Raw genomic sequence first — 24,686 nt, forward strand, 5'->3', positions numbered from 1 at the left:
TACAAGATATAAAAGAAAAATCATGAATCCTACTCTATGTCTCAGTTCAGTTCATTTGCAAAATACTTCAAACTTCCACCTAAATTCTGGACAGAATAATATAAGTTCTCAATTAAATCTCACATGAGTTCTGTTTTCCTTTTCTTTAGACAAGCTGCTCCATTGTGTGCTTGATAAAGCCGATGCAGATGCTTGAAATCCTGTGCTCAGTTCAGCTACAGTGTCTGCTTGCTGCAGGAGATTGGAAGTCCCAGGTCTCACCAAAAAAATTATAAATTCCCCCTCTACTCTATATAAAATTGTGACAAATCCTCTGAATTTTCCTGCAACTAAGTCAGCCTGATACTGAATGTATGTAGAAACTATTCTAAATACTGTTGTTCTAGCTATAAATAAAACAAAAGGTCAGAAAATACTTGAAACTCACACTCTCTTCCCTTTCTACAAAATAACAAACCACTGCTTTCTCAGCACTATTACTATTCCAGACTATGGCTATGAGGAAACACTCTAATCTATCTGCAACTGTTATTTCCTTTGTGGTAGCAGCCATGTGGCTGAGGTAAGAGCCTCATCTCATTGTTATGTCCTTCTGTTTTTGTCTCGCTCTGCCTATCTGACGGTACATAAAAGATAATCTTTCTTTTATACCCAATTTTAAAAAGCTCATTAGCAATTGAACTCTGATCCAGGATTACACCCCAAATTCTGATTCCAAGAACTGACATATGTCCATTCACCTCAAAATTTTCTTTCTGGGGAAATATCCATTTTATCCTAGCAATTGTTGCCAGGTCCACTTGGTGTCACTGCAGTTCAGGGGCTCTTCCCACTGGCTTCCAACTATGTCACACTCTCTCCCCCCCCCCCGGGGGGGGGGGGGGGGAGAGAGTGTGACATAGCTGGGGGCACCTTTGTAGTGGAGCCAGAGGGTAATTTAATATATGGGTAGGTGTGAAGGACTTCTGCAAGCTTCAAAGGAAAGTATTTGCATTGGCCCCTCTCTGTCTCTGACCAACCAACTCAATGCACAATTAAACTCTGGAATTTGTTGCCAGAGGATGTGGTTAGTGCAGTTAGTGTAGCTGTGTTTAAAAAAGGATTGGATAAGTTCTTCCAGAAGTCCATTACCTGTTATTAATTAAGTTGACTTAGAGAATAGCCACTGCTACTATTAGCAACAGTAGCATGGGATAGACTTAGTTTTTGGGTACTTGCCAGGTTCTTATGGCCTGGATTGGCCACTGTTGGAAACAGGATGCTGGGCTTGATGCACCCTTGGTCTGACCCAGTATGGCATGTTCTTAACCAAGGGCCTGCCAAGTAATTCACTTCACTGTTTACTAGTCAGAAAAGAACAAAATAACAATATCTTAAAGCCTTTGGCTTATGATACATTTACAATAATTTTCAAATGAGAACCTTGCCCTAAATTTAAAGTGTTAATTGTATTTGATAAATCGTTTATCTTGTATAATAGCGATGTACAATAAAAATATTATATTTAATAAAATAAACGAAGTAATTGGCAGCACATCATCATGTTAATTACGTATACCTCAGGTTTTTGCATACGTTTCTTCCCACCGTCATTTACAGGAAATCCGCCTTTTTTTTTTTTTAGGTCATATACCCCAAAAACATTAAAGGCATCTCACATATGCACAGTATTCCTTTAAGCACTAAATGATCAGTTTAATGTATTTATTATTTTTTTTTAAAGAAGGCGGCACCCTAATTTGGAAATAGGGGAGTTACAATCTGCGACTATCATTTCCTGTATGCTTCGATTGATGTGTATGTTGTACTTCTGCATCGTGTACACTACAGACACAGCAAGAACATAGAGTTTATTAAATGAACCATGCGCCATTGGAGCACCGCCTCCCAGTTCGTACGCTGGCGTGCAGGGCGTCTGATGTCACCGGAGCGCTGAGGTGGCGTAGTTGCTGGAGGACAGACGAGCTAGCGTGGGGAGCAGTGTTGCTTCGGGTCACTTACGAGGAAGTCGGGAGGAGAACAAGATGTGCGAGCCCAGCAAACAGGACATCCTAGCCGTGTTCAAGCGGCTCCGTGCTTTGCCCACGAACAAGGTAGGGCGGCTGCGTCCGAGGTCGGCCGGTCGTTCGGTATGGGAGTTTTCCTGGGCAGCGGTAGCAGGAAGCTGAACTTTGTTAGTGACACGTCGCCCTGTTTCTCTAGGATGAGCTGAAGGGCCTCGCTCTCCGGGCACCACCGCCACCGCCACCAACCACCCTGAAAATAAACCGTCTGCCAGCATTCTGGAAAAACACATGGGTAGCATTCTTGTTACATTGCCAGAGAAAATACCGGGATTCATAGGCAAACGCTGCTTTGCGGATCCTTCCATGTTTCAGGCCATGCAGACCTGTTAGGTAGGATCAGCAGGAGGTAGGTTTAGGCTGTGGTGGAGTCGATGCTAGGCTTTAATCTGAAAGTTTCCTAGAAACCCTCGTTTGTCTCAACAGGTTGCTAGTAGCAGGGTTTTGCTGCTCTGGGTTGCTGGGGATATAATGATGTATTGTATTGTATGAGGTTGCGCAGGTTAAGTAGCTGAATATTACTCCAAAGAATGTTTTCTGCTGGCATTTTATATCTTCCAACCCCTACTATATATACTGTTTTTACAATTAACCATGTCTTAGACTTCAATCCATCACCAAATGTGCTTATTGAAAGTGAGGGGGTACGTTATTAGAGGTATGATGCAACAACTGGCAGCCCCATACCGGTATCGGGAACATATGGGAAGTATTACATACATTGATTCAAAACTTCACCTAGTTAATCCTACCACACAAAGTACCAAAAACACAAAAATGCGCGTTAATAAAGTGTGAGAGGGAAAAATCTCAAGACAGCCCACACCAGAATATAATAATTCACTAATGACAATATAGCTTCAGAAGCTTTGACAGATGAGACGTGCCTTTTCAAAAAGGACCATGTTATGGTGCCCTGAAGCAGCTGTAATGAAACGTGGCCCATGTTGGCATTTTACAGATAAATATTGTACAATATTATGGTGTTTCACATAATTCTGAATATTTGTTTAAAATCACTAAGAAGAAAAGTTTGAATTCCCCCCCCCCCCCCCCCCCCCCATAATGGACCTTGGATTATTACTGGTGAATGACTATATTCTGGTGGGACTGTGAGGTTTTTCACTTTATTAATGTCTCTCTCTCTTTCTCCCCCCTGAATGGTGGGATTGAGTTAAGTTTTGAACCATTGTTTTTTGTATTTTGGTTTGGGATTACTTTTTGGTATATCGCATAACTTAATTACAAAGAAGTGTAAGAGAGAAATGTTTAAATACAAACTATTCAATTTAAATTCCAGGGGCCCATCAAGTGATCAGAAATTGTTTCCTTATCAATGTTTCATTTTTTATTAATGATGCAAACAAAATTGTTTAACTCTGATGATATCACTTTGTCATGTCCATACTTGAAACATTGTGGGTGTGTGTCGTCCCCCCCCCCCCCCCCGGACATGGCCTTGTTTTGCCTATCTGCTTCTTCCTGAGGGAGACAACTGGATGAATTACAAGTCTTGGCACTGGAACTCCCAACTTCCACTGGAAGACTAGCATTAGCCCTGGAAATTTTACTCCACTTCGGATTATGAGTTGTTTCCAGTACTAAGAAAACATGAAGTTAACCAGTGCCCTTTTCTGCATTGGGAGGTAATAGCTAATGCTATCATTAGCATGGAATTTCCATGCGAGGCTGTTAACTTAAATGCACAATTTTTGTGCACGAAACTCCTTGCTGCATTGGCAGTAAAATTTGCACACAGAAAGTGTACATAATTGAAGGTTAAACTGTGTGGTCTGCCAAATGCATCTTGTTACATTGTTCTGTTTGATAACAAACTTGTCTGTAGCACTATTTAAGTTGGACACTTAAAGTATATTAATATTGTTTTAATTGTAATAATACACTGGGGAACAATTTAATATAATTCCTGTTGAGTTCGATTTTTCAGCTGTTTTAGACTTAAATAGGCATGCTGATTTCAAAACTGTAGTTAGTTTTCTTCTATCACGTCAAGTTTTTTTTCTCTACAGCCTATCTTAGGCCTGGATTTATCAAAATGCACTAAATATTGCATGCGATAGGAAAAGGGGCATGTTTTATGGTAATAGCATTGGGTGCAGTCGAATTGGCCTCCAAGATCTGACCTCAAACCTGGTGATCCAAACATTCTACATGAGCCACTTGTTGACAGAACATTACATTCCCACTTCTGCACATAAACTGGGTCTCATGAAGCACTTTGTTAAAGCTTTGCCAACTGAAGGAGACTGTTTCAAGTATCTCATTTTGGCATTTCCTAGCCTGTCTTTTGAAAAGATAAAGGCTGGTGTGTTTGATGGTCCACAGATTCGGCAGCTCATTAAAGATGAACATTTCAATGGGACAGTGTCAGAACTCCAAAAGAATGCTTGGTTGCATTCAAAAACCTTGTCAAGGACTTTCTTGGAAATACACGAGCACAGAGTTACACCAGAATTGTCCAGAAACTCTTGCAGAGCTTCAAAATGCTTCGTTGCAACATGAGCATCAAGGTGCATTTTCTGCATAGCTATCTTGCTGACTTCCCGAAAAATCTTGGTGCAGTTGGTGATGAGCAAGGTGAACGATTCCACCAAGATTTGAAGGTCATGGAGGCACGGTATCAGGGTATATGGGATGTACATATGATGGCTGACTATTGTTGGAGCATCAGGCGAGATTGTCCACAGATTGAACATGCCGGAAAAGCTATAAGTGTAAATTTTTACCTTAATATGTATGTTTGGTAGCAGAACTTTACTACTTGTACACAGTTTGACTTACAGTAACAATATATAGCCTTTGTTTGAATAAAATAACTTTAAATAAACAGTATATTCAGGTAACTTTTTCTTTTCTTTCCTTTGTATGTACATTTGTATGATTTTTGGGACAAAGGGAGGGTATCCTGTATCTTAAAGTTGACGTGGTAGAGAAAAACTGGGATCATTTTTTGATTCAGATGTCAAGTTAGTCAAAAACAAGTGTCAGATCTAACTCAACGAAAATTGTGTTCCCCAGTGATATTAAAGAACCATACTGGTTCCCAAGTCTGAAATTATAACTTTTAACTTAAATCATAGGTATATTTGTTACAATGGATAAATTCTGTAGATATATTGAAATTTTCATATACAGTTGTGCTCATAAGTTTACATATCCCTGCAGAATTTGTGAGATGTAGCAATCGTGATCAGACAAAACACATCTGTTATTTTTAATGTTTCAAATTAAACTATTATGTATCACAAAATAGCACAACCATTATACAAACCATAGCAGTAAAGGAATTAATAAAATGGTCCTGTTCAAAAGTTTGCATACCCTTAGTTCTTAATTTCTTGTATTGTCCCCTTTGATGGCTTGCAGTCTTTTTGTGATAGTGATGAATGAGGCCCTTTATTTTCTCACATGTAAAGCTGCCCATTCCTCTTGGCAAAAAGCCTCCAGATCCTGTATGTAAATTCTTTGGTTGTCCATCATGAACTGTGCATGTTTGTTATCCCCAAAATGGCTCAATGATGTTGAAGTCAGGAGAGTGTAATGGCTACTCCAGAGCCTTCACTTTCTTCTGCTACAGCTATTGAATTGTTGACTTGACCTTATGTTTCAGATTGTTTTGTTGGAAAGTCCAGATGTGCCCCATGAGCATCTTCCTGGCTGGTGAATGCAAATTCTCCTCCATTATTTTCTGATAAGATGCAGCATTCATCCTGCTATCAATTTTGACTAAATTCCCTGTGCCTCTGTAGCTCACACCACCCTAAAACAGCAGAGATCCATCTCCATGCTTCACGATAGGGATGGTGTGCTTCTCTTCATAGGCCTTGTTCTTCTCTAAAAACAGAATTTATGGTTGTGGTCATAAAGTTCAATTTTGGACTCATCGCTCCAAATTATTTTGTTCCTGAACTTTTGAGACTTCGCTAGGTACTGTTTGGCATATTGTAAGAGATGTTTTATGGTATTGGTGCAGCAATGGCTTTTTTTCTGGCAACTCTTCCTTGCAGCTTGTTTTTGTTCAAATATCTCCTTACTGTGCATGCTGAAATGCCCATGCCACTTTGTTTCAGAGAATCCTATATTTCAGAAGTTGCTTGTGGGTTTTTCTTTGTATCCTGTCAAATATTCCTGGCAGTTGTGTCTAAAATCTTTCTTGGATTACCTGACTGTGGCTTGGTATGAACAGAACCCATAATTTTCCACTTCTTGATCAGAGTTTGAAAAGTATTGATTATCGTTTTCAAATCTTTGGGTTTCTTTTTATATCCTTTTCTTGATTTATAAAGTTCAACTACTTTTGCTCGCAGATCCTTTGACAGTTCTTTTGTTTTGCCCATGCTTCGGTAACCACAAGATCTGTGCAGCCCTGGATGAAAAGCATAAGGGTTTTTCAAGAGCTAAGAAACTCATTGCCTATTTATACACAGACACTAACTTAAATCGAACAAGGCACAGGTGTGGATACCTACCTTTCATTGCCATCTCAACCTCTGTGTGTCAGCTTGAGTGTGTATTAGCTCAAATATTCAAGGGTATGCAAACTTTTGAATAAGACCATTTTATTATTTCCTTTATTTCTATAGTTTGATTTTGCTATTCAGTAAAGCATAACTTAATTTGAAACACATTAAAAATAAGACATGTTTTGTCTGATCACTCATGTTTTATTAAAATGCTACACATCTTACAAATTCTGCCAAGGGTGTGTAAACTTTTGAGCACATCTGTAATACATTATAAAATATTTCAAACCATAAGGGAAGATACTTAAACAGTAATCATAGATAAGAGGTAGTCAAGGGCAATAAAAGTTCTAGTTGTCCAGTACCTTCAGGATATGAGATGGTCAATGGCACAACAACTGCTGTTGAATTAGACCTACCCTGTGGAACTGCAGGAAACCAGGGGTCTTTCTGGTTGCTGGTTGCTGTATCATTTTTAATTGGCCTTGTCAAATCTTTTGATCCCTGGGTCACGGGGTGGTCCCTGTGAAGTGGGGGTGGAAAGGTCCAATCTTGGAGTAGTGAGGTGGGCTTCCAATGATTTCATCACCTTTCTTTCTTCACCTTCATCTCTTCACCCTTCTCCCTCACACCTTCCTTTCTAACTCACATTTTTCCTTCTCTGCCTTTCTATCAATGTCCTGAAGCCTCTATTGCCACATGTGACTCCAGGTCACATGTGGCAATATAGGCAATGTGTTTTTCTCTTCAGTTTTCTTTTCCCTTTCCTCGCACTTTGGTTTCTGTCCTCACTCTTTTGGCAAGTTCATCCCCAGGTTCCATCCAACCCTACCTAGATTTCTTTCCTCCTGCTTCCCTTGCCTTTATTTGTGCTTTTCTGTTCTCAGGGCTATAGTAATAGGAGCAGTATCTCAGTGACATAGTGAGTGATTGTTGCAGGCTCTCATGACTGTTTCTTCCCTGTCTCTGTGCCACCCTTGACGATGGGGCCTGGCATTGGGGTCCAGTCACGCCAGAGGCCATTATTTTTGTTTTTTAATATACGAAAATTCACAATTTTGGGGTATTTTCGTCCAAGGCTCTTTTCAGTTTGTTTCATTCAGAACAAACTGAAAATAGCCTTATTTGTTTCATTTTATGCATTTGTTTCAAACAAATGCACATCCCTAATTACATAGAAATATTGACTGGCCAAAACAATCTGCCTCTGGGATCAGGAATCTCCCACCTAAGTCTTTTATCATGTGTTTAACAGTTATTAGGATTGCCTTGTTTGATAAAATTGCTACTCCAGCCTTTTTCCCAACTGCCAATGTATACCACACCTCTCTTACTTGCCAATTTTTCAATTTCCTTATCCTGCTACATTTCTTGTAGCATGACTAAATTTGTTCCTTGCTTTTTTTATAGTGCTCAAAATCAAGTGTCTCTTATTAGAGTTAATCTTTGTATATTCCAAGATATTTTAATTTCCCTTGTATTCAACTTAAATTCTTCATCTGGATGTACCTTATATTCCTTCCATTATGTACAAGAGGATCTCCCAAGATTGGTCCTCCCATAATCATATGATCCTGCTCGAATTGCACCTTCATCTGTTACAATCCTACTTCCTTAAAGGTGAATTTTAAATGTCTAGCATGCAAATCAATTAGGGGATGTGCAAACAAGTCTGGCATATGTGCGCTGACTCTATTTTAAAAAGCACCCAGATGGCTTGTAAAACCCACTGCATGAACATCTACAAAGTTTCTAAAAAGGGGTGGGTCCTGGTCTGGGCAGAGCATGGGCATCTCAGGGCCTGCCCAAGAGATGTGCGCCAAGGTCCCCTGCCACATAACTTTACTTCTGTTATGGAGGAGGTGTATTTTTTTTAAATAAAGAGCAATTTCTCAGAGGTTTAAAGGGTCTGGAGTAACTATGGGGAGTGCAGACAATCAATCCCAGGGGGTTTGGAGGACCTAGATGTTAACTGGGCGAACTGATGGATGAACTGGTTAAACTGGTAATGGCGTGGATGGGTGCCCTTTTTAAAGTTCCCCGACTTGCGCAGTAGAAGCGGGATTTGTGTGCCTATGTAAAATTTAGCACACATGTATGTGTGGCCAGGCTATTTTATAACTTGTGTGCAAGTTATAAAAAAAAACCCAAAATGGCCACGTCCCTGGGTGCACGCTGGTGCACAGACGCCAATATGCACCAGTTTGAAAGTTACCATTTCCATGAAATGTAGTTTAAAGCCACTCATTTCTCCTCTTTTGCCCACCTACTTCTCCTCTTTTGCCCACCTACTCTCCCTTCCCATCTTAAATGTAGTTTAAAGCCACTCATTTCTCCTCTTTTGCCCACCTACTCTCCCTTCCCATCTTAAACTCAAAAAATATTTAAGCATCTGCCTCCCCTCGCACAAACACTAAATTGTGTATTTGTATGCAGGGTATGCGCCTCTTCCCCCCCCCCCCCCCCCCAACTGCTACTATTTTGGAATTGTTTATACCTCTTATTTTCCCATTTTTAAAGTACCTTCCTTCTAGCCTTCTCATCCTCAGTAAGCTTAATCTCTGTACTTATAGTTCACATAGCAGTCTTTCCATTGGGACTGGCTATCTGCACTTTTCAGGAGTCTTCCTGCTCGGATCAGAACAGGTGCTCCCAAAGTTAAATCTTATATCTGCCACAGGTCACACAGTACTTAAAAACAAAAGCCAAAACAACCCTCTGTCTATGACATGAAGTTTGTGTAGTCTGTAGCATCTAACCGGTTTACACCTTCATAGTTGCTCCATTCACATTTTCATGCTGTTAGTGCAGGGATGGGCAAACTATGGCGTGCGAACCAAACCCAGCCCGATGACAGATTTCCCCCCCCCCCCCCCCCCTCAATTTTCCCCATTCGATCCCTTTACAAAGAGTCTAGTACACCTTATGCACTGATATATATTTTGACTGCTGTATAATTATCTCTACAGTCGGGATGATATCGATTCCCCGCTATTTAACCAAAACACTGAAATTTGGAGCCAGCCTGTTTTGAATGAACCCAAAGTATGCACACTGTCGTGAGCTTAAGAGCTCCTTCATAAATAAATTGGAATGAGCACATCAACAAGATACTTACAGACCTGCTACCAATGTTTTGGGATTCTTTGTTGATGTCAATTTGAATGAGGTATGAGGAAACTAAAATGCTTCTTGTCAAATGACAAAATCTGTTTTTAACAGCCCCTGAAGCAGCCCTTCACTGGGTGAAACTCAGGCCTAGAGTTGGGCATTCATGGAATTTATTTTTATACTAATAAATATTTTTGAGGACCTTCGACTTCTCTGTATCAACAATGGCCTGACATTGCAGGCCTTTGATGAATTCGACCTGGATGTCTTGTGGCCAGAGGTGACATCCCTCCTTAGAAGGCGTAGTGGGGCATAAGGAAGAGGAGCGTCACCCAGCCGTAAAAATGCCATGCAGCCGCCGGTGGACCCCATCCCAACGGAGGTGAAGAAAGGAAGAGGACAGTCTCTTCACCTGGCGGTGTAGAAGCTGCGCATCTGCATTGCTGGGTGAACTGAGCATGTCTAGTAGTAGTCTGTGCAGGCTATTCGGTATTAAAAGTTAGTGAGGGCAGCACTTTCTCTGTGCTGATTGCATGATACATGACAGCATGGAGGAAATGTTATAACCGCAAATTTTAAATACCAGGAGGCCTACAGTGAGGAGGAGTGGTGGATCAGCTCCTCCCAGACACGAAGTAGAGGTGACAAAGGCATTGGTGGAGCAAGAGAAGCTCCAAGGCTGCCATATTTGTGTGAGAGAGAATTAATGGATACCTATCTGATGGGTGTGTGTGTGTGTGTGTGTGTGTGTGTGTGTGTGTGTAGGAATGAATGGTTGGTTGCCTGAGAGGGCTGTGTATGTGTGTAAGAATTGGGTGCCATCGTGGGGGGGGGGGCTGTGTATGTGTGTAAGAATTGGGTGCCATCGTGGGGGGGGGGGCTGTGTATGTGTGTAAGAATTGGGTGCCGGCGTGGAGGGGGGAGCTGTGTGTGTACGAATTGGGTGGGGGGGGGCTGTGTGTGTCTGTATGAGTCGGGTGCTGGCGTGGGGGGGGGGGGCGTGTGTGTCTGTACGAATCGTGTGCCGGCTTGGGGGGGGGGCTGTGTGTGTCTGTACGAATCGTGTGCCGGCGTGGGGGGGGGGGGTGTGTGTGTACGAGTTGGGTGCCGGCGTGGGGGGGGGGGGCTGTGTGTGTGTGTGAAGGAATTGAGTGCCGTGTGTGTACTTGAGAGAAGGAATGGGGGGCTGCTGGTGGTGTTGCTTGGTGTACCTGAAGACTGGAGGGTGGCCAATGTAACCCCAATATTTAAAAAGGGCTCCAGGGGAGATCCGGGTAACTATAGACCAGTGAGCCTGACTTCAGTGCTGGGAAAAATAGTGGAAACTATTCTAAAGATCAAAATCGTAGAGCATATAGAAAGACATGGTTTAATGGAACACAGTCAACATGGATTTACCCAAGGGAAGTCTTGCCTAACAAATCTGCTTCATTTTTTTGAAGAGGTTAATAAACGTGGATAAAAGTGAACCGGTAGATGTAGTGTATTTGGATTTTCAGAAGGCGTTTGACAAAGTCCCTCATGAGAGGCTTCTACGAAAACTAAAAAGTCATGGGATAGGAGGCGATGTCCTTTCGTGGATTACAAATTGGCTAAAAGACAGGAAACAGAGTAGAATTAAATGGTCAATTTTCTCAGTGGAAAAGGGTAAACAGTGGAGTGCCTCAGGGATCTGTACTTGGACCGGTGCTTTTCAATATATATATATATATATGATCTGGAAAAGAATACGAGTGAGGTTATCAAAATTTGCTGTTGATACAAAATTATTCAGAGTAGATAAATCACAAGCGGATTGTGATACATTCAGGAGGACCTTGCAAGACTGGAAGATTGGGCATCCAAATGGCAGATGAAATTTAATGTGGACAAATGCAAGGTGTTGCATATAGGGAAAAATAACCCTTGCTGTAGTTACACGATGTTAGGTTCCATATTAGGAGCTACCATCCAGGAAAAAGATCTAGGCATCCTAGTGGAAAATACTTTAAAATTGTCGGCTCAGTGTGCTGCAGCAGTCAAAAAAGGAAACAATGTTAGGAATTATTAGGTCGGGAATGGTTAAAACGGAAATTGTCATAATGCTTCTGTATTGCTCCATGGTGAGACTGCACCTTGAATACTGTGTACAATTCTGGTCTCCGCATCTCAAAAAAGATATATTTGCGATGGAGAAGGTACAGAGAAGGGCAATCAAAATGATAAAGGGGGATGGAACAGCTCCCCTATGAGAGGTCTAGAATGAGTTGATTTGAATCTGTTATTTACACTTTCGGATAATAGAAGGACTATGGGGCATTCCATGAAGTTAGCAAGTAGCACATTTAAGACTAATGGGAGAAAATTCTTTTTCACTCAACACACAATTAAGCTCTGGAATTTGTTGCCAGAGGATGTGGTTAGTGCAATTAATGCAGCTGGGTTCAAATAAGGTTTGGATAAGTTCTTGGAGGAGAAGTCCATTAACTGCTATTAATTAAGTTTACTTAGGGAATAGCCACTGCTATTAATTGCATCAGCATGGGATCTTCTTGGTGTTAGGGTAATTGCCTGGATCCTGTGGCCTGGTTTGGCCTCTGTTGGAAACAGGATGCTGGGCTTTATGGACCCTTGGTCCCTTCGTCTGACCCAGCATGGCAATTTCTTATGTCTGCCTGTGGGTGTGTGAGAAGAAATATGCGGACCTGCCGGAGGGGGTGTATTAGTATATGTAAGAAGGAATGGGTTCTTGCTTGGGGGGGGGGGGGGGGGCTGCGTTTGTGCGCACGTGAGAAAGCATGGGTTCCTGCTTGGGGGGGGGGGGGCTGTGTTTGTGCTCGTGAGAAGGAATGGTGGGCTACGTGTGTGAGGAGAAATGGAGGCTGCGTGTGTGTGAGAATGAATGGGGGGCTGCATTTGTGTGTGTCTGCGTGTGAGAAGGAAATGGGAAGCTGCGTTTGTGCGTGTGAGAAGGAATGGGGGAGCTGCGAGTGTGTGTGGGGTCCTGCTGGGGGTGTTCTATAGTGTGTGTCTGCCTGTGGGTGTGTGAGAAGGAAAAGGCAGACTTGCCGGAGTGTGCGTTGTATATGTGAGAAGGAATGGGTTCCTGCTTAGGGGGCGGGGGGGCTACGTTTGTGTGTGAGAGAAGGAATGGGGGGCTGTGTGTGAGAAGGAATGGGTTCCTGCTTAGGGGGCAGGGGTGCTGCATTTGTATGTGAGAAGGAATGGGGGGGGGCTGCGTGTGTGTGTGTGTGTGTGAGAAGGAAAGGGGGGCTGTGTCTGGGAGAAGGAATGGGTTTCTGTTAGGGGGCAGGGGCGCTGCATTTGTGTGTGAAGGAATGGGGGAGCTGCGTTTGTGTGTGAGTGAGAAGGAATGCGGGGGTTTCGTTTGCGCGTGAGAAGGAATGGGGGGGCGCTGAGTGTTTGTGTGCGCGAGAAGGAATGGGGGTCCTGCTGGGGGTGTTGCTTAGTGTGTCTCTGCCTGTGTGTGAGAGAAGGAATAGGCGTACCTGCCGAAGGGGGGTGTATTTTATATGTGAGAAGGATTGGGTTCTTGCTTGGAGGGGGGCTGCATTTGTGTGTGTGAGAGAAGGAATGGATTCCTGCTTTGGGGGGGGGCTGCGTTATTGTGTGCATGAGAAGGAATGGGAGGCTGTGTGTGTGAAAAGGAATGGGGGGCTGTTTGAGTGTGTGAGGGAAGAAATGGGGGGGCTGTGTATGTGTGAGTAGGAATGGGGGGCGCTGTGTGTGAGAGAAGGAAATGGGTTCCTGGTTGGGGGGGGGGAGTGGGGGGGCTGTGTGTGAGAGAAGGAAATGGGTTCCTCCTTGGGGGGGGGGGGGAGCTGTGTGTGAGAGAAGGAAATGGGTTCCTGCTTGGGGGGGGCTGTGTGTGAGAGAAGATGGGTTCCTGCTTGGGGGGGGAGTGGGGGGGGGGCGGTGTGTGTGTGAGAAGGAAATGGATTACTGCTTGGGGGGGGGAGTGGGGGAGCTGTGTGTGAGAGAAGGAAATGGGTTCCTGCTTGGGGGGGGGGGCTGTGTGTGAGAGAAGGAAATGTGTTCCTGCGGGGGGGGGGGGGCGGTGTGTGTGTGTGAGAAGGAAATGGGTTCCTGCTTGGGGGGGGGGGCGGTGTGTGTGTGTGAGAAGGAAATGGGTTCCTGCTGGGGGGAGGGGGCGCCTGTGTGTGTGTGTGAGAAGGAAATGGGTTCCTGATGGGGGGAGGGGGCGCCTGTGTGTGTGAGAAGGAAATGGGTTCCTGCTGGGGGGGGGGAGGGCGCCTGTGTGTGTGTGAGAAGGAAATGGGTTCCTGCTTGGGGGGGGGCGTGCCTGTGTGTGTGTTTGTGAGAAGGAAATGGGTTCCTGCTTGGGGGGGCCTTGTGTGTGTGAGAAGGAAATGGGTTCCTGCTTGGGGGGGCCTTGTGTGTGTGTGCGAGAAGGAAATGTGTTCCTGCGGGGGGGGGGGGGCGGTGTGTGTGTGTGTGAGAAGGAAATGGGTTCCTGCTTGCGGGGGGTGGAGGGGCTGTGTGTGTGAGAAGGAAATGGGTTCCTGCTTGGGGGGGGAGGCGGAGGGGCTGTGTGTGTGAGAAGGAAATGGGTTCCTGCTTGGGGGAGGCGGGGGGGGGGGGGCAGTGTGTGTGTGAGAAGGAAATGGGTTCCTGCTTGGGGGGGGGTGGGCGGTGTGTGTGTGTGTGTGTGAGAATGAAATGGGTTCCTGCTGGGGGGAGGGGCGCCTGTGTGTGTGTGTGTGAGAAGGAAATGGGTTCTGCTGGAAGGAGGGGGCACCTATGTGTGTGAGAAGGAAATGGGTTCCTGCTGGGGGGGGTACCTGTGTGTGTGAGAAGGAAATGGGTTCCTGCTGGGGGGGGGGCGTGCCTGTGTGTGTGTTTGTGAGAAGGAAATGGGTTCCTGCTGGAAGGAGGGGGCACCTATGTGTGTGAGAAGGAAATGGGTTCTGCTGGGGGGAGGGGCGCCTGTGTGTGTGTGTGTGAGAAGGAAATGGGTTCTGCTGGAAGGAGGGGGAACCTATGTGTGAGAGAAGGAAATGGGTTCTGCTGGAGGGAGGGGGCACCTATGTGTGTGAGAAGGAAATGGGTTCCTGCTTGGGGGGGGCCTTGTGTGTGTGAGAAGGAAATGGGTTCCTGCTTGGGGGCGGGGGACCGTCTGTGTGAGAAGCAAAGGGCGGACCTACTGGAGAGAAGGAATCGGGGGGGGGGGGGGTTTGTGTTTTTTGTGTGTGTATGAGAGAAGGAATGGGGGGCTCTGTGTGTGAGAAGAAATGGGTTTCTGTTAGGGGGCAGGGGCGCTGCGTTTGTGTGTGAGTGAGAAGGAATGGGGGTTTTCATTTGCGCATGAGAAGGAATGGTGGGGGCTGAGTGTGTGTGTGAGAAGGAATGAGTTCCTGCTTGGAGGTGGGGGGCTGTGCTTTGTGTGTGCGTGAGAAGGAATGGGGGTCCTGCTGGGGGTGTTGCTTAGTGTGTCTCTGCCTTTGTGTGTGAGAAGGAATAGGCGGACCTGCCGGAGGGGGTGCATTTTATATGTGAGAAGGATTGGGTTCTTGTTTGGGGGGGGGGGGGGGCTGCATTTGTGTGTGTGAGAAGGAATGGATTCTTGCTTTGGGGGGGGCTGCATTATTGTGTGCATGAGAAGGAATGGGGGGCTGTGTGAGAAGGAAATGGATTCCTGCTTGGGAGGGCGCCTGTGTGTGTGTAAGAAGGAAATGGGTTCCTGCTGGGGGGAGGGGGCGGTGTGTGTGTGTGTGTGAGAGAAGGAAATGGGTTCCTGCTGGGGGGGGGGGGGCGGTGTGTGTGTGTGTGTGTGTAGAGAAGGAAATGGGTTCCTGCTGGGGGGAAGGGGGCGGTGTGTGTGTGTGTGTGTGAGAAGGAAATGGGTTCCTGCTGGGGGGAGGGGGGCGGTGTGTGTGTGGGAGAGAAGGAAATGGGTTCCTGCTGGGGGGAGGGGGCAGTGTGTGTGTGAGAGAAGGAAATGGGTTCCTGCTGGGGGGAGGGGACGGTGTGTGTGTGTGAGAGAAGGAAATGGGTTCCTGCTGGGGGGAGGGGACGGTGTGTGTGTGTGAGAGAAGGAAATGGGTTCCTGCTTGGGGGGAGGGGACGGTGTGTGTGTGTGAGAAGGAAATGGGTTCCTGCTTGGGGGGCGGAGGGGCTGTGTGTGAGAGAAGGAAATGGGTTCCTGCTTGGGGGGGGAGTGGGGGGGCTGTGTGTGTTAGAAGGAAATGGGTTCCTGGTTGGGGGGGGGGGCGGAGGGGCTGTGTGTGTGAGAAGGAAATGGGTTCCTGCTTGGGGGGGGCGGGCGGAGGGGCTGTGTGTGTGAGAAGGAAATGGGTTCCTGCTTGGGGGGGGGCGGGCGGAGGGGCTGTGTGTGTGAGAAGGAAATGGGTTCCTGCTTGGGGGAGGCGGGGGCGGCGGAGGGGCTGTGTGTGTGAGAAGGAAATGTGTTCCTGCGGGGGGGGGCGGTGTGTGTGTGTGTGAGAAGGAAATGGGTTCCTGCTTGGGGGAGGCGGGGGGGGGGGGGCGGCAGTGTGTGTGTGTGAAGGAAATGGGTTCCTGCTGGGGGGAGGGGGCGCCTGTGTGTGTGTGTGTGAGAAGGAAATGGGTTCTGCTGGAGGGAGGGGGCACCTATGTGTGTGAGAAGGAAATGGGTTCTGCTGGAGGGAGGGGGCACCTATGTGTGTGAGAAGGAAATGGGTTCCTGCTGGGGGGGGTACCTGTGTGTGTGAGAAAATGGGTTCCTGGTGGGGGGGGGGGAGGGCGCCTGTGTGTGTGTGAGAAGGAAATGGGTTCCTGCTGGGGGGGGGGGGGCGTACCTGTGTGTGTGTTTGTGAGAAGGAAATGGGTTCCTGCTTGGGGGGGGCCTTGTGTGTGTGAGAAGGAAATGGGTTCCTGCTTGGGGGCGGGGGACCGTCTGTGTGAGAAGCAAAGGGCGGACCTACTGGAGAGAAGGAATCGGGGGGGGGGGGGGGGGTTGTGTTTTTTGTGTGTGTATGAGAGAAGGAATGGGGGGCTCTGTGTGTGAGAAGAAATGGGTTTCTGTTAGGGGGCAGGGGCGCTGCGTTTGTGTGTGAGTGAGAAGGAATGGGGGTTTTCATTTGCGCATGAGAAGGAATGGTGGGGGCTGAGTGTGTGTGTGAGAAGGAATGAGTTCCTGCTTGGAGGTGGGGGGCTGTGCTTTGTGTGTGCGTGAGAAGGAATGAGGGTCCTGCTGGGGGTGTTGCTTAGTGTGTCTCTGCCTTTGTGTGTGAGAAGGAATAGGCGGACCTGCCGGAGGGGGTGCATTTTATATGTGAGAAGGATTGGGTTCTTGCTTGGGGGGGGGGGGGGCTGCATTTGTGTGTGTGAGAAGGAATGGATTCTTGCTTTGGGGGGGGCTGCATTATTGTGTGCATGAGAAGGAATGGGGGGCTGTGTGAGAAGGAAATGGATTCCTGCTTGGGAGGGCGCCTGTGTGTGTGTAAGAAGGAAATGGGTTCCTGCTGGGGGGAGGGGGCGTTGTGTGTGTGTGTGTGAGAGAAGGAAATGGGTTTCCTGCTGGGGGGAGGGGGCGGTGTGTGTGTGTGTGAGAGAAGGAAATGGGTTCCTGCTGGGGGAAGGGGGCGGTGTGTGTGTGTGTGTGTGTGAGAAGGAAATGGGTTCCTGCTGGGGGAAGGGGGCGGTGTGTGTGTGTGTGTGTGAGAGAAGGAAATGGGTTCCTGCTGGGGGGAGGGGGCGGTGTGTGTGTGTGTGTGTGAGAGAAGGAAATGGGTTCCTGCTGGGGGGAGGGGGCGGTGTGTGTGTGTGTGAGAGAAGGAAATGGGTTCCTGCTGGGGGGAGGGGGCGGTGTGTGTGTGGGAGAGAAGGAAATGGGTTCCTGCTGGGGGGAGGGGGCGGTGTGTGTGTGAGAGAAGGAAATGGGTTCCTGCTGGGGGGAGGGGACGGTGTGTGTGTGTGAGAGAAGGAAATGGGTTCCTGCTGGGGGGAGGGGGCGGTGTGTGTGTGTGTGTGTGTGTGAAGGAAATGGGTTCTTGCTGGGGGGAGGGGGCGGTGTGTGTGTGTCTGTGTGTGAGAGAAGGAAATGGGTTCTTGCTGGGGGGAGGGGGCGGTGTGTGTGTGTCTGTGTGTGAGAGAAGGAAATGGGTTTCTGCTGGGGGGAGGGGGCGCCTGTGTGTGTGTGTGTAGGAATTGGGTTCCTGCTGGGGGGAGGGGGCGGTGTGTGTGTGAGAAGGAAATGGGTTCCTGCTGGGGGGAGGAGGCGCCTGTGTGTGTGTGAGAAGGAAATGGGTTCTTGCTGGGGGGGGGGGGGTGTGCCTGTGTGTGTGTGAGTAAGAAGGAAATGGGTTCCTGCTTGGGGGCAGGGGACCGTCTGTGTGTGAGAGAATGGGCGGACATACTGGAGGGCGGACGTATTGGAGAGAAGGAATGGGGGGGTTGTGTTTTTTGTGTGTATGAGAGAAGGAATGGGGGTTGTGGTTTTTTTGTATGTGTATGAGAGAAGGAATGGGGGGCTGTGTGTGAGAAGGAATGGGTTCCTGCTTAGGGGGCGGGGGGGCTGCGTTTGTGTGTGAGAAGGAATGGGGGGGGGCTGCGTGTGTGTGAGAGAAGGAATTGGGGGGGGGGAGGTCGTGGGTGTGTGTTTGTGTGTGAGAAGGATTAGGGGTCCTGCCGGGTGGGGTTTTTGTGTGTGTGAGAGAGAAGGTATGGGGGCGGGGGGGGGGGGGGGGAGCCTGCCAAGGGTGTGTGTTTAGGAAATGAGTGAGTGCATGTGAATGTCAGGGAGCCAGTGAGAGTTGAGGGCATGTTTGTGTGCAACACCCCACCACTCTTCCTGACTGCCTTACTATCAGATCGATACTCTAAGGCCGTGGTAGAAACAGTGCGGCAGTGCCGGGCGCACCCTCGTTCCCCGCACGCACAGTTCTCTTCACCTACCGCTCGATACTCTCTTCAAATTGCATGCAAATGCATGCCGCGGCTGCGAAGCGTTAGGCAAGCGTTAGGCCCGCGCAACCCATTTTACTGTATAGGAGCTAATACAGCTCCTATACAGTATCCTGGGTGCGCTGGTACCTGTCATTTCAAATGTCATTTCAAATGACATTTGAAATGACAGGCACCAGGAAGTGGATGGTTCCCCCCCCCCCCCCCCCGAAGCAAGGTGCAGGGCGAAAATTAAAATGGGAATAAAGTGTAAAAAATGGGGGTAAAACCAAAGGGAGGAAAGTGTAAAAAACCATGGACGACCTCCATATTAACATTGCAGCGTAAGTTGTTTATATATATGTATAAATACCTGTCACTTTCCTGTCACTTTCCGAATCCCCCAGGCGTGCGGTCATCGAGGCGGCGGCGGTGGGAGCCGGCGGGCGGGTGGGCGCGCGTTGGATCCAGGCGGTGGCGGGAGCCGGCGGGCGGGTGGGCGCGCGTTGGATCCAGGCGGCGGTGGGAGCCGGCGGGCGGGTTGGGCGCGTGTTCGATCCAGGCTGCGGCCGGGTGGGCCTGGATGATAAACAACTTACGCTGCAATGTTAATATGGAGGTTGTCCAAGGTTTTTTATACTTTACTCCCTTTGGTTTTACCCCCATTTTTTACACTTTATTCCCGTTTTAATTTTCGAACACCACACTAACACCAAGTAGAGGGTAGGCGGTAAACTAACAGGTTAAGGACGCGGCAAAATAGCGGGTTACAAAGGAGATAATCTGAGCGCGCGTCACAGTATCGGAGGGGAATTGCTAATTCCTTCATTATACAGCTAATTCGTTCATTTACATATCATATACATGCTGGGTGCGGAAAGGGTTATGCGTCTGTTTTAAGAAGCGCTAAGGACACGTGAAACTGGAGACTGTATCGCTGGATCGCCTTACGCGTCCGAATTGTGCGCTCACAGCACGTTACAGACGGGAAATCTTCAACCGCACGTTACAGTATCGATCTGTATGACAGTTTCTGGTCATCTGGAGATCAAAAGTTCCCAGGTATGGAGATCAGGGAATTTAAAAAAATTCTTACTAGTTTTTATTGTGTATTATTTGATGTCTCTTTTGAAATATTTTATGGGTGTTTGATACATATTTTCTATGAGTCTAACTATTTGATGTTATTTTATTTGTTAATTTTATTTAATTATTCTTTTTATTGGTATGGTTGCTGCTCACGGAGTTCTAAGGGGTGCCCCTCCCCCATGCTCATAAAGTTACTACTGGGGACTCCAGCCCTCTGTGCTCTCTGCTCCGATAAATGCCAGTAATGTGGCCTTCTTTAAAAACTGTGTTATAGCCAGACTTTACAACACATTTCAAACATCCCGTATACACAGGCACATACTCAATCTTTTATTTTTTCTTCTTCCTGCCCTGTTCCTGCAGTGAGCACTAGCCTCTGGCACATAGCACATTCCCTACTTCTCCAACTGATCTGATAATTAAGTCCCAAATTTCAAACAGAACTATATGCAACAGTCTCTTACTTGACATTTATGTCCCTTATTCCTATTGCATCATTCCACCTTCTCAGACTTTTTCACCTCCAGCTTAGTCATGATTGTAGCTGCCTTTGAATTGAACCACACCATTTTTTCATCATAGATTACCTGCAACTTTTAGAGTACAGTAACATGTAGTGTGTCTTCCTTTCATAGGGCTTAGCACAAATTGGTGTAAATTCCTGTCTCAGCAGAATAGTTCTGGAAGACTAAAATTTTATTTTGATATGTTAATTGCGTCCCATTTTGCACCACTCGCATTACTGTGGCCTTGTACATGAAATTTATGGTTGTAGGCTATTACCACCCGTGGTCTCCAATTATTATATCCTTAATATCTAACCTGTGTGCCTACACTGTCTCCTAGGCCCATCTCTTTTGGCAGCCATGCCTTCAAAAATCTTGGAAGCTCACCATCTGTTAGATTCTGGGATTCTTAAAAAGCATAAATGATTTCTTGGAGATCTAACAAATCTTAAAATAGACTGTCCAAAACACACAAGTTAAAGCTCAAGACCAAGAAGCAGATCCTAGTTTGTAATCTGAAACTTGTCCTGCAGGTCAGAGACTGCTGCAATTCTGTGATCCTCGAGTTTAAAAACTGCTACCGTGGAGGATATTTCTTCCAATTTGTTGTATATTTTCTCAAAGTTAGATTAAGGCTGCTGCAACCATTGCCATTAGCTCTGATATCACTGTTGCACTCATCAGACCTGCTCTATCCTACGCATTGGTTGCTGCCATTTTAGGATCAGCCAGCTTTCCTTTTTCTTTATCCTTCCTTGCTGTTTGAGATGTCATATCTTTTCTCGGATAACTCTGGTACAGCAGAAAATGCTTTATAGCATTCCTAGATAAACTGCCTTTCTAAAGTCCAGGGTTTTAAGATTAGGGTAGATATGAGGGGCACCCAGAGCAGAAAGGACTCTCCTACCCCATTCACTGCATCAGATGATCTTTTCTAAGTTTATTTTTTTTAATCTTTATTTTGCAATAGTCCTACTAAATCATTTTTTCTTCATCGTGACTATTGCCAACAGGCCGCTATGTCAAATGTTTTATTTCCCATCGATAGCAGGCTGAATTAGCCATGCTGTCTGGGAGCGTCACGACCGGGTCAGTAGGCGGAGTTTTCTACGGTGAGGTTCCCGTGCGATTGCCGTTTTACCTCAGTCTCTTTTTTTTTTCTGCGAGCAGGACTGCACGTGGGGTTTTTCTCTCACCTCATCTCTGAAAAAAGTTTTTTTTCTCTTTTTCCCTTTTTTTTTCCTGGCAGTGATGGGCTCCTAAGCCATCCAGTTTTAAATACTGCCAGTGCGGGAAAATTCTGTCCATTACAGATGGACATAATTATTGTTATATCTGCTTGGGCCCAGAGCACGACCAAGCCTCATGTCGAGACTGTGGTCGTATGTCGCCCTGGGCCTGAAGACAATGCGCTGAGAAGATCGCGCGTTTAAGGTCACCTCACTCATCTCTGGGACCGGCGAAGAGACCGAAGAAAACACCAGCTAAGTGGTCGGCGTTGCTGGAAGGAGCTTCAGCCAGGTCAGTACTACCACCAGGGCCTCTGAAGGATGTCAAGGCTTCGACTCTCCTCAGAAGTCCTCTCATGTGCCGTTCGGGTCACAGGGCTCTGTACCCACTTGCTCCCACTCCTCGATGCCGCAGCACTCGGAGCATGGAAAGTCGAAAAAGCCGAGGCATTTGCACGGTGCATCAGAGCAGGGTGCAAGGCACAGTGGGACATGATGCACTGGCGCACGGCGCATCAAGGCAGGCCATATCACCATCTGGAGCATCACAGCATGACACACCAAAAGTCAATCAAAATGTCACATGTCCAAACATAGTGTCGCAAAATGTGCGAAACACTCTACTCAACCTAAAACTCTAGCACCTGCCTCGCCACAGTCTTCAATACAGGATCAACACCATGCTAAGAAGACGCAAAAAACAAAACTGCTCCAATCGTCTACATCTCCAAGGTCAGATTCTGAAATAGAGAGAGACCTCGATTCAGACCAGGACTCTTCAAGTGCAGAAGGTTCTTATTCTGATTGGTCTTCTCTTCGTAGACCTCATTCTCTCCATCTCCCAGAACCGCGCCGGCCTTCTCCAAACTTGCTTCTAGGAGCACTGCTTCCACCCCCACTTACAGCCCCACTTACAGCACCTTCACAGCATTGCCTCGAATCTAAAGCGATGTCGCAAATTACATAAGAACAAATGACACATGGTTAAATGTATAGGGTTAAAAAACATATCAATTATTGCCACAATAACCAGACCTCATATAATTGGAGAGTATATTTTGTATAAACTCTCTCAATCTGATATACCACGTATACCAACCATTCAGTGTATTTGTGGTTTCTTAGATGTTACAATCATCGGTCATGGTTAAATACTTTTTAACCCTCATTTTTTTGTTTAAAAAATTTTTTCAAAACATTTTTTTTCTTTTCTTTCTTTTTTAATATGTTTTTTATTATTATTTTTTATAGACGTTGGAGGGTTTTAAATATATTAATAGCAACTCTACAAGCACTTATCTTTAGCGTGAGTGATCAAAAAACGCTGAGATCGTGAGCTCATTACTCAAACGCTGAACCAATAAACTTGTTGTCCAAACTTTATGCCCGACACAGCTCGTGTTTCTTTATCACTTCTTCAGGGGCATGACAATTGCTTCTGAAACACAAATATATTAAATTAAAAATGCCAAATTTATGATGAAAAAACATTCTTTGGATACTCATCCATACATTCAGCATTTCTCCATTTTCACTCGAGCTTAAACAGCGTAACCCAACGAATGATCCTCCATTTTGTTGAATAACCAAGCGGTTTTTAAACCTGCCTTTGGATGGTCTTTTGACCAATAGGAAACTTTCTATATCTCAACAACGTAATGACAGAAAACGTAAAGCGGAAAAGTGCGTCGGATCAATGTCAGCCAATCAACCGCCTCATTCATACCGCCTGGCGTCTGCGCGGATAATATAAATATCCATTTTTGTTCAATATAATTTAATTGAGATTGAATGTCAATTTTCCGATCTGACTGAGAAATCTGATCCAGTACAGTCCATTTCAAATCTTGGAATTGATGTCCTCTTTGCACACAGTGCTTGACCATAGGAGCCTCCAGATTCAGTGTATTGAGTCTACTTCGGTGTTCGCGCAAGCGGACCTTAATTTGTCTACTGGTGCGTCCAACATAAATCAATGGACACGGGCACTGAATAACATATATCACATTTACTGACAATTTGTGGTTGTAACCTTTTTATATGTTATTCCTGTATTTGGATGTCGCCATTCTTCCCCTACTATAGTTAATGCACACATGTCGCACGTACCACATTTATTATGTGTCCCACTCACAGGCAAAACAGAACTACAAGTGTCCGCACGTACTATGTATTCCTTTATGTTTTTACCCCGAGAGTAAGAAAAAAGAGGAAGATCTGAAAAAACGGAAGAATGCAACTGTAATATATGCTAGTGTCTCCGAATACTCTGAGCTATTAACCTTGATTTATCTGAATGCTGTAACACACACACATCTGGAATTTCTTGTGTTCGTTTTTGGTATTCTAATAAAGCTGATTGATCTGAATATTTCGCACGTTTATATGCTTTGTTGACTGCATCAAAAGGATATCCTCGTTCAAAAAATCTATAGGCCAACACTTGAGCTTGTTTTTTAAATTCTTGAGATTCTGAACAAATTCGTTTAAGCCGAAAAAACTGGCTCACAGGTAACCCTCTCTTGAATGCTGTTGGATGACAACTATGAAATCTTAAAAGATTATTTCGTTCTGACGATTTTCGAAAAATTGTGGTATGTAATTCATTATTTTGCATCCAAATTTGGATATCCAAAAAATTAATACAGCTGGTGCTGTATTCCGAAGTGAACTTTAAATCCCGATCAATTGTGTTAAGCCAACTCAAAAATTGTTTCAAAGAAATTTCGTCTGATATCCAAAAAAACAGAAGATCATCGATATATCGTATCCAAAATGGTATATGATGAAAATATGATTCCATAAATGAAACACCGTTCAATGTGGTCCATCACTAAATTAGCGATGGACGGGGCCGCATATACCATTTTGGATACGATATATCGATGATCTTCTGTTTTTTTGGATATCAGACGAAATTTCTTTGAAACAATTTTTGAGTTAGCCAGCAAATGGGGTGGATCCCCAGTGCCTCGGGAAGCAAAGATAGGAGTAAAAGATCTCAGCGTCCCTCCCCCAGAAGAACCAAGGGCAGAGGCACGCAACGCTTTAGACCCTACAGGAACTCCAGTTCCAGGCACCTCGTCCTTCCGGAAGGTCCCAACTCTTTCTGAACCGACAGACTAAGAGAGGAGCAGGCCCGGAGGCAGGCTCCAGCCATGCTCCAGCCATGCTCCACAATGAGAATGGGCTGACCCATTCACAGGAAGAGGAGATAGGGGGTCGACTTGCCCTCTTCTACCCCCAGAGTTCTGAAGGAACTAAAAAATGAAATTTCAGACCTATTAGTAAAAATTTGTAACTTATCATTAAAATCATCCA

The 24,686-nt window shown here is 46.0% G+C and overlaps 1 protein-coding gene across 3 annotated transcripts in view; it reads left to right on the forward strand.

The window, feature by feature from the left end:
- The first annotated feature begins 1,890 nt into the window (after nucleotides 1-1,890).
- ARFGAP3 (ADP ribosylation factor GTPase activating protein 3) overlaps nucleotides 1,891-24,686 on the forward strand; it is a 752,488-nt gene continuing 729,692 nt past the window's right edge. The window contains exon 1 of one of the 3 annotated variants that reach the window (XM_029600104.1): nucleotides 1,891-2,093. In XM_029600104.1, coding sequence (XP_029455964.1) covers nucleotides 2,025-2,093 — 69 coding nt within the window. In that variant the 5' untranslated portion in view covers nucleotides 1,891-2,024. The remainder of the gene's footprint in view (nucleotides 2,094-24,686) is intronic. The other 2 variants (XM_029600102.1, XM_029600105.1) reach the window with 2 other exon arrangements.

This window comes from Rhinatrema bivittatum, chromosome 4 (assembly GCF_901001135.1).
Source record: "Rhinatrema bivittatum chromosome 4, aRhiBiv1.1, whole genome shotgun sequence".
In the NCBI taxonomy this organism is placed as follows: Eukaryota; Metazoa; Chordata; class Amphibia; order Gymnophiona; family Rhinatrematidae; genus Rhinatrema; species Rhinatrema bivittatum.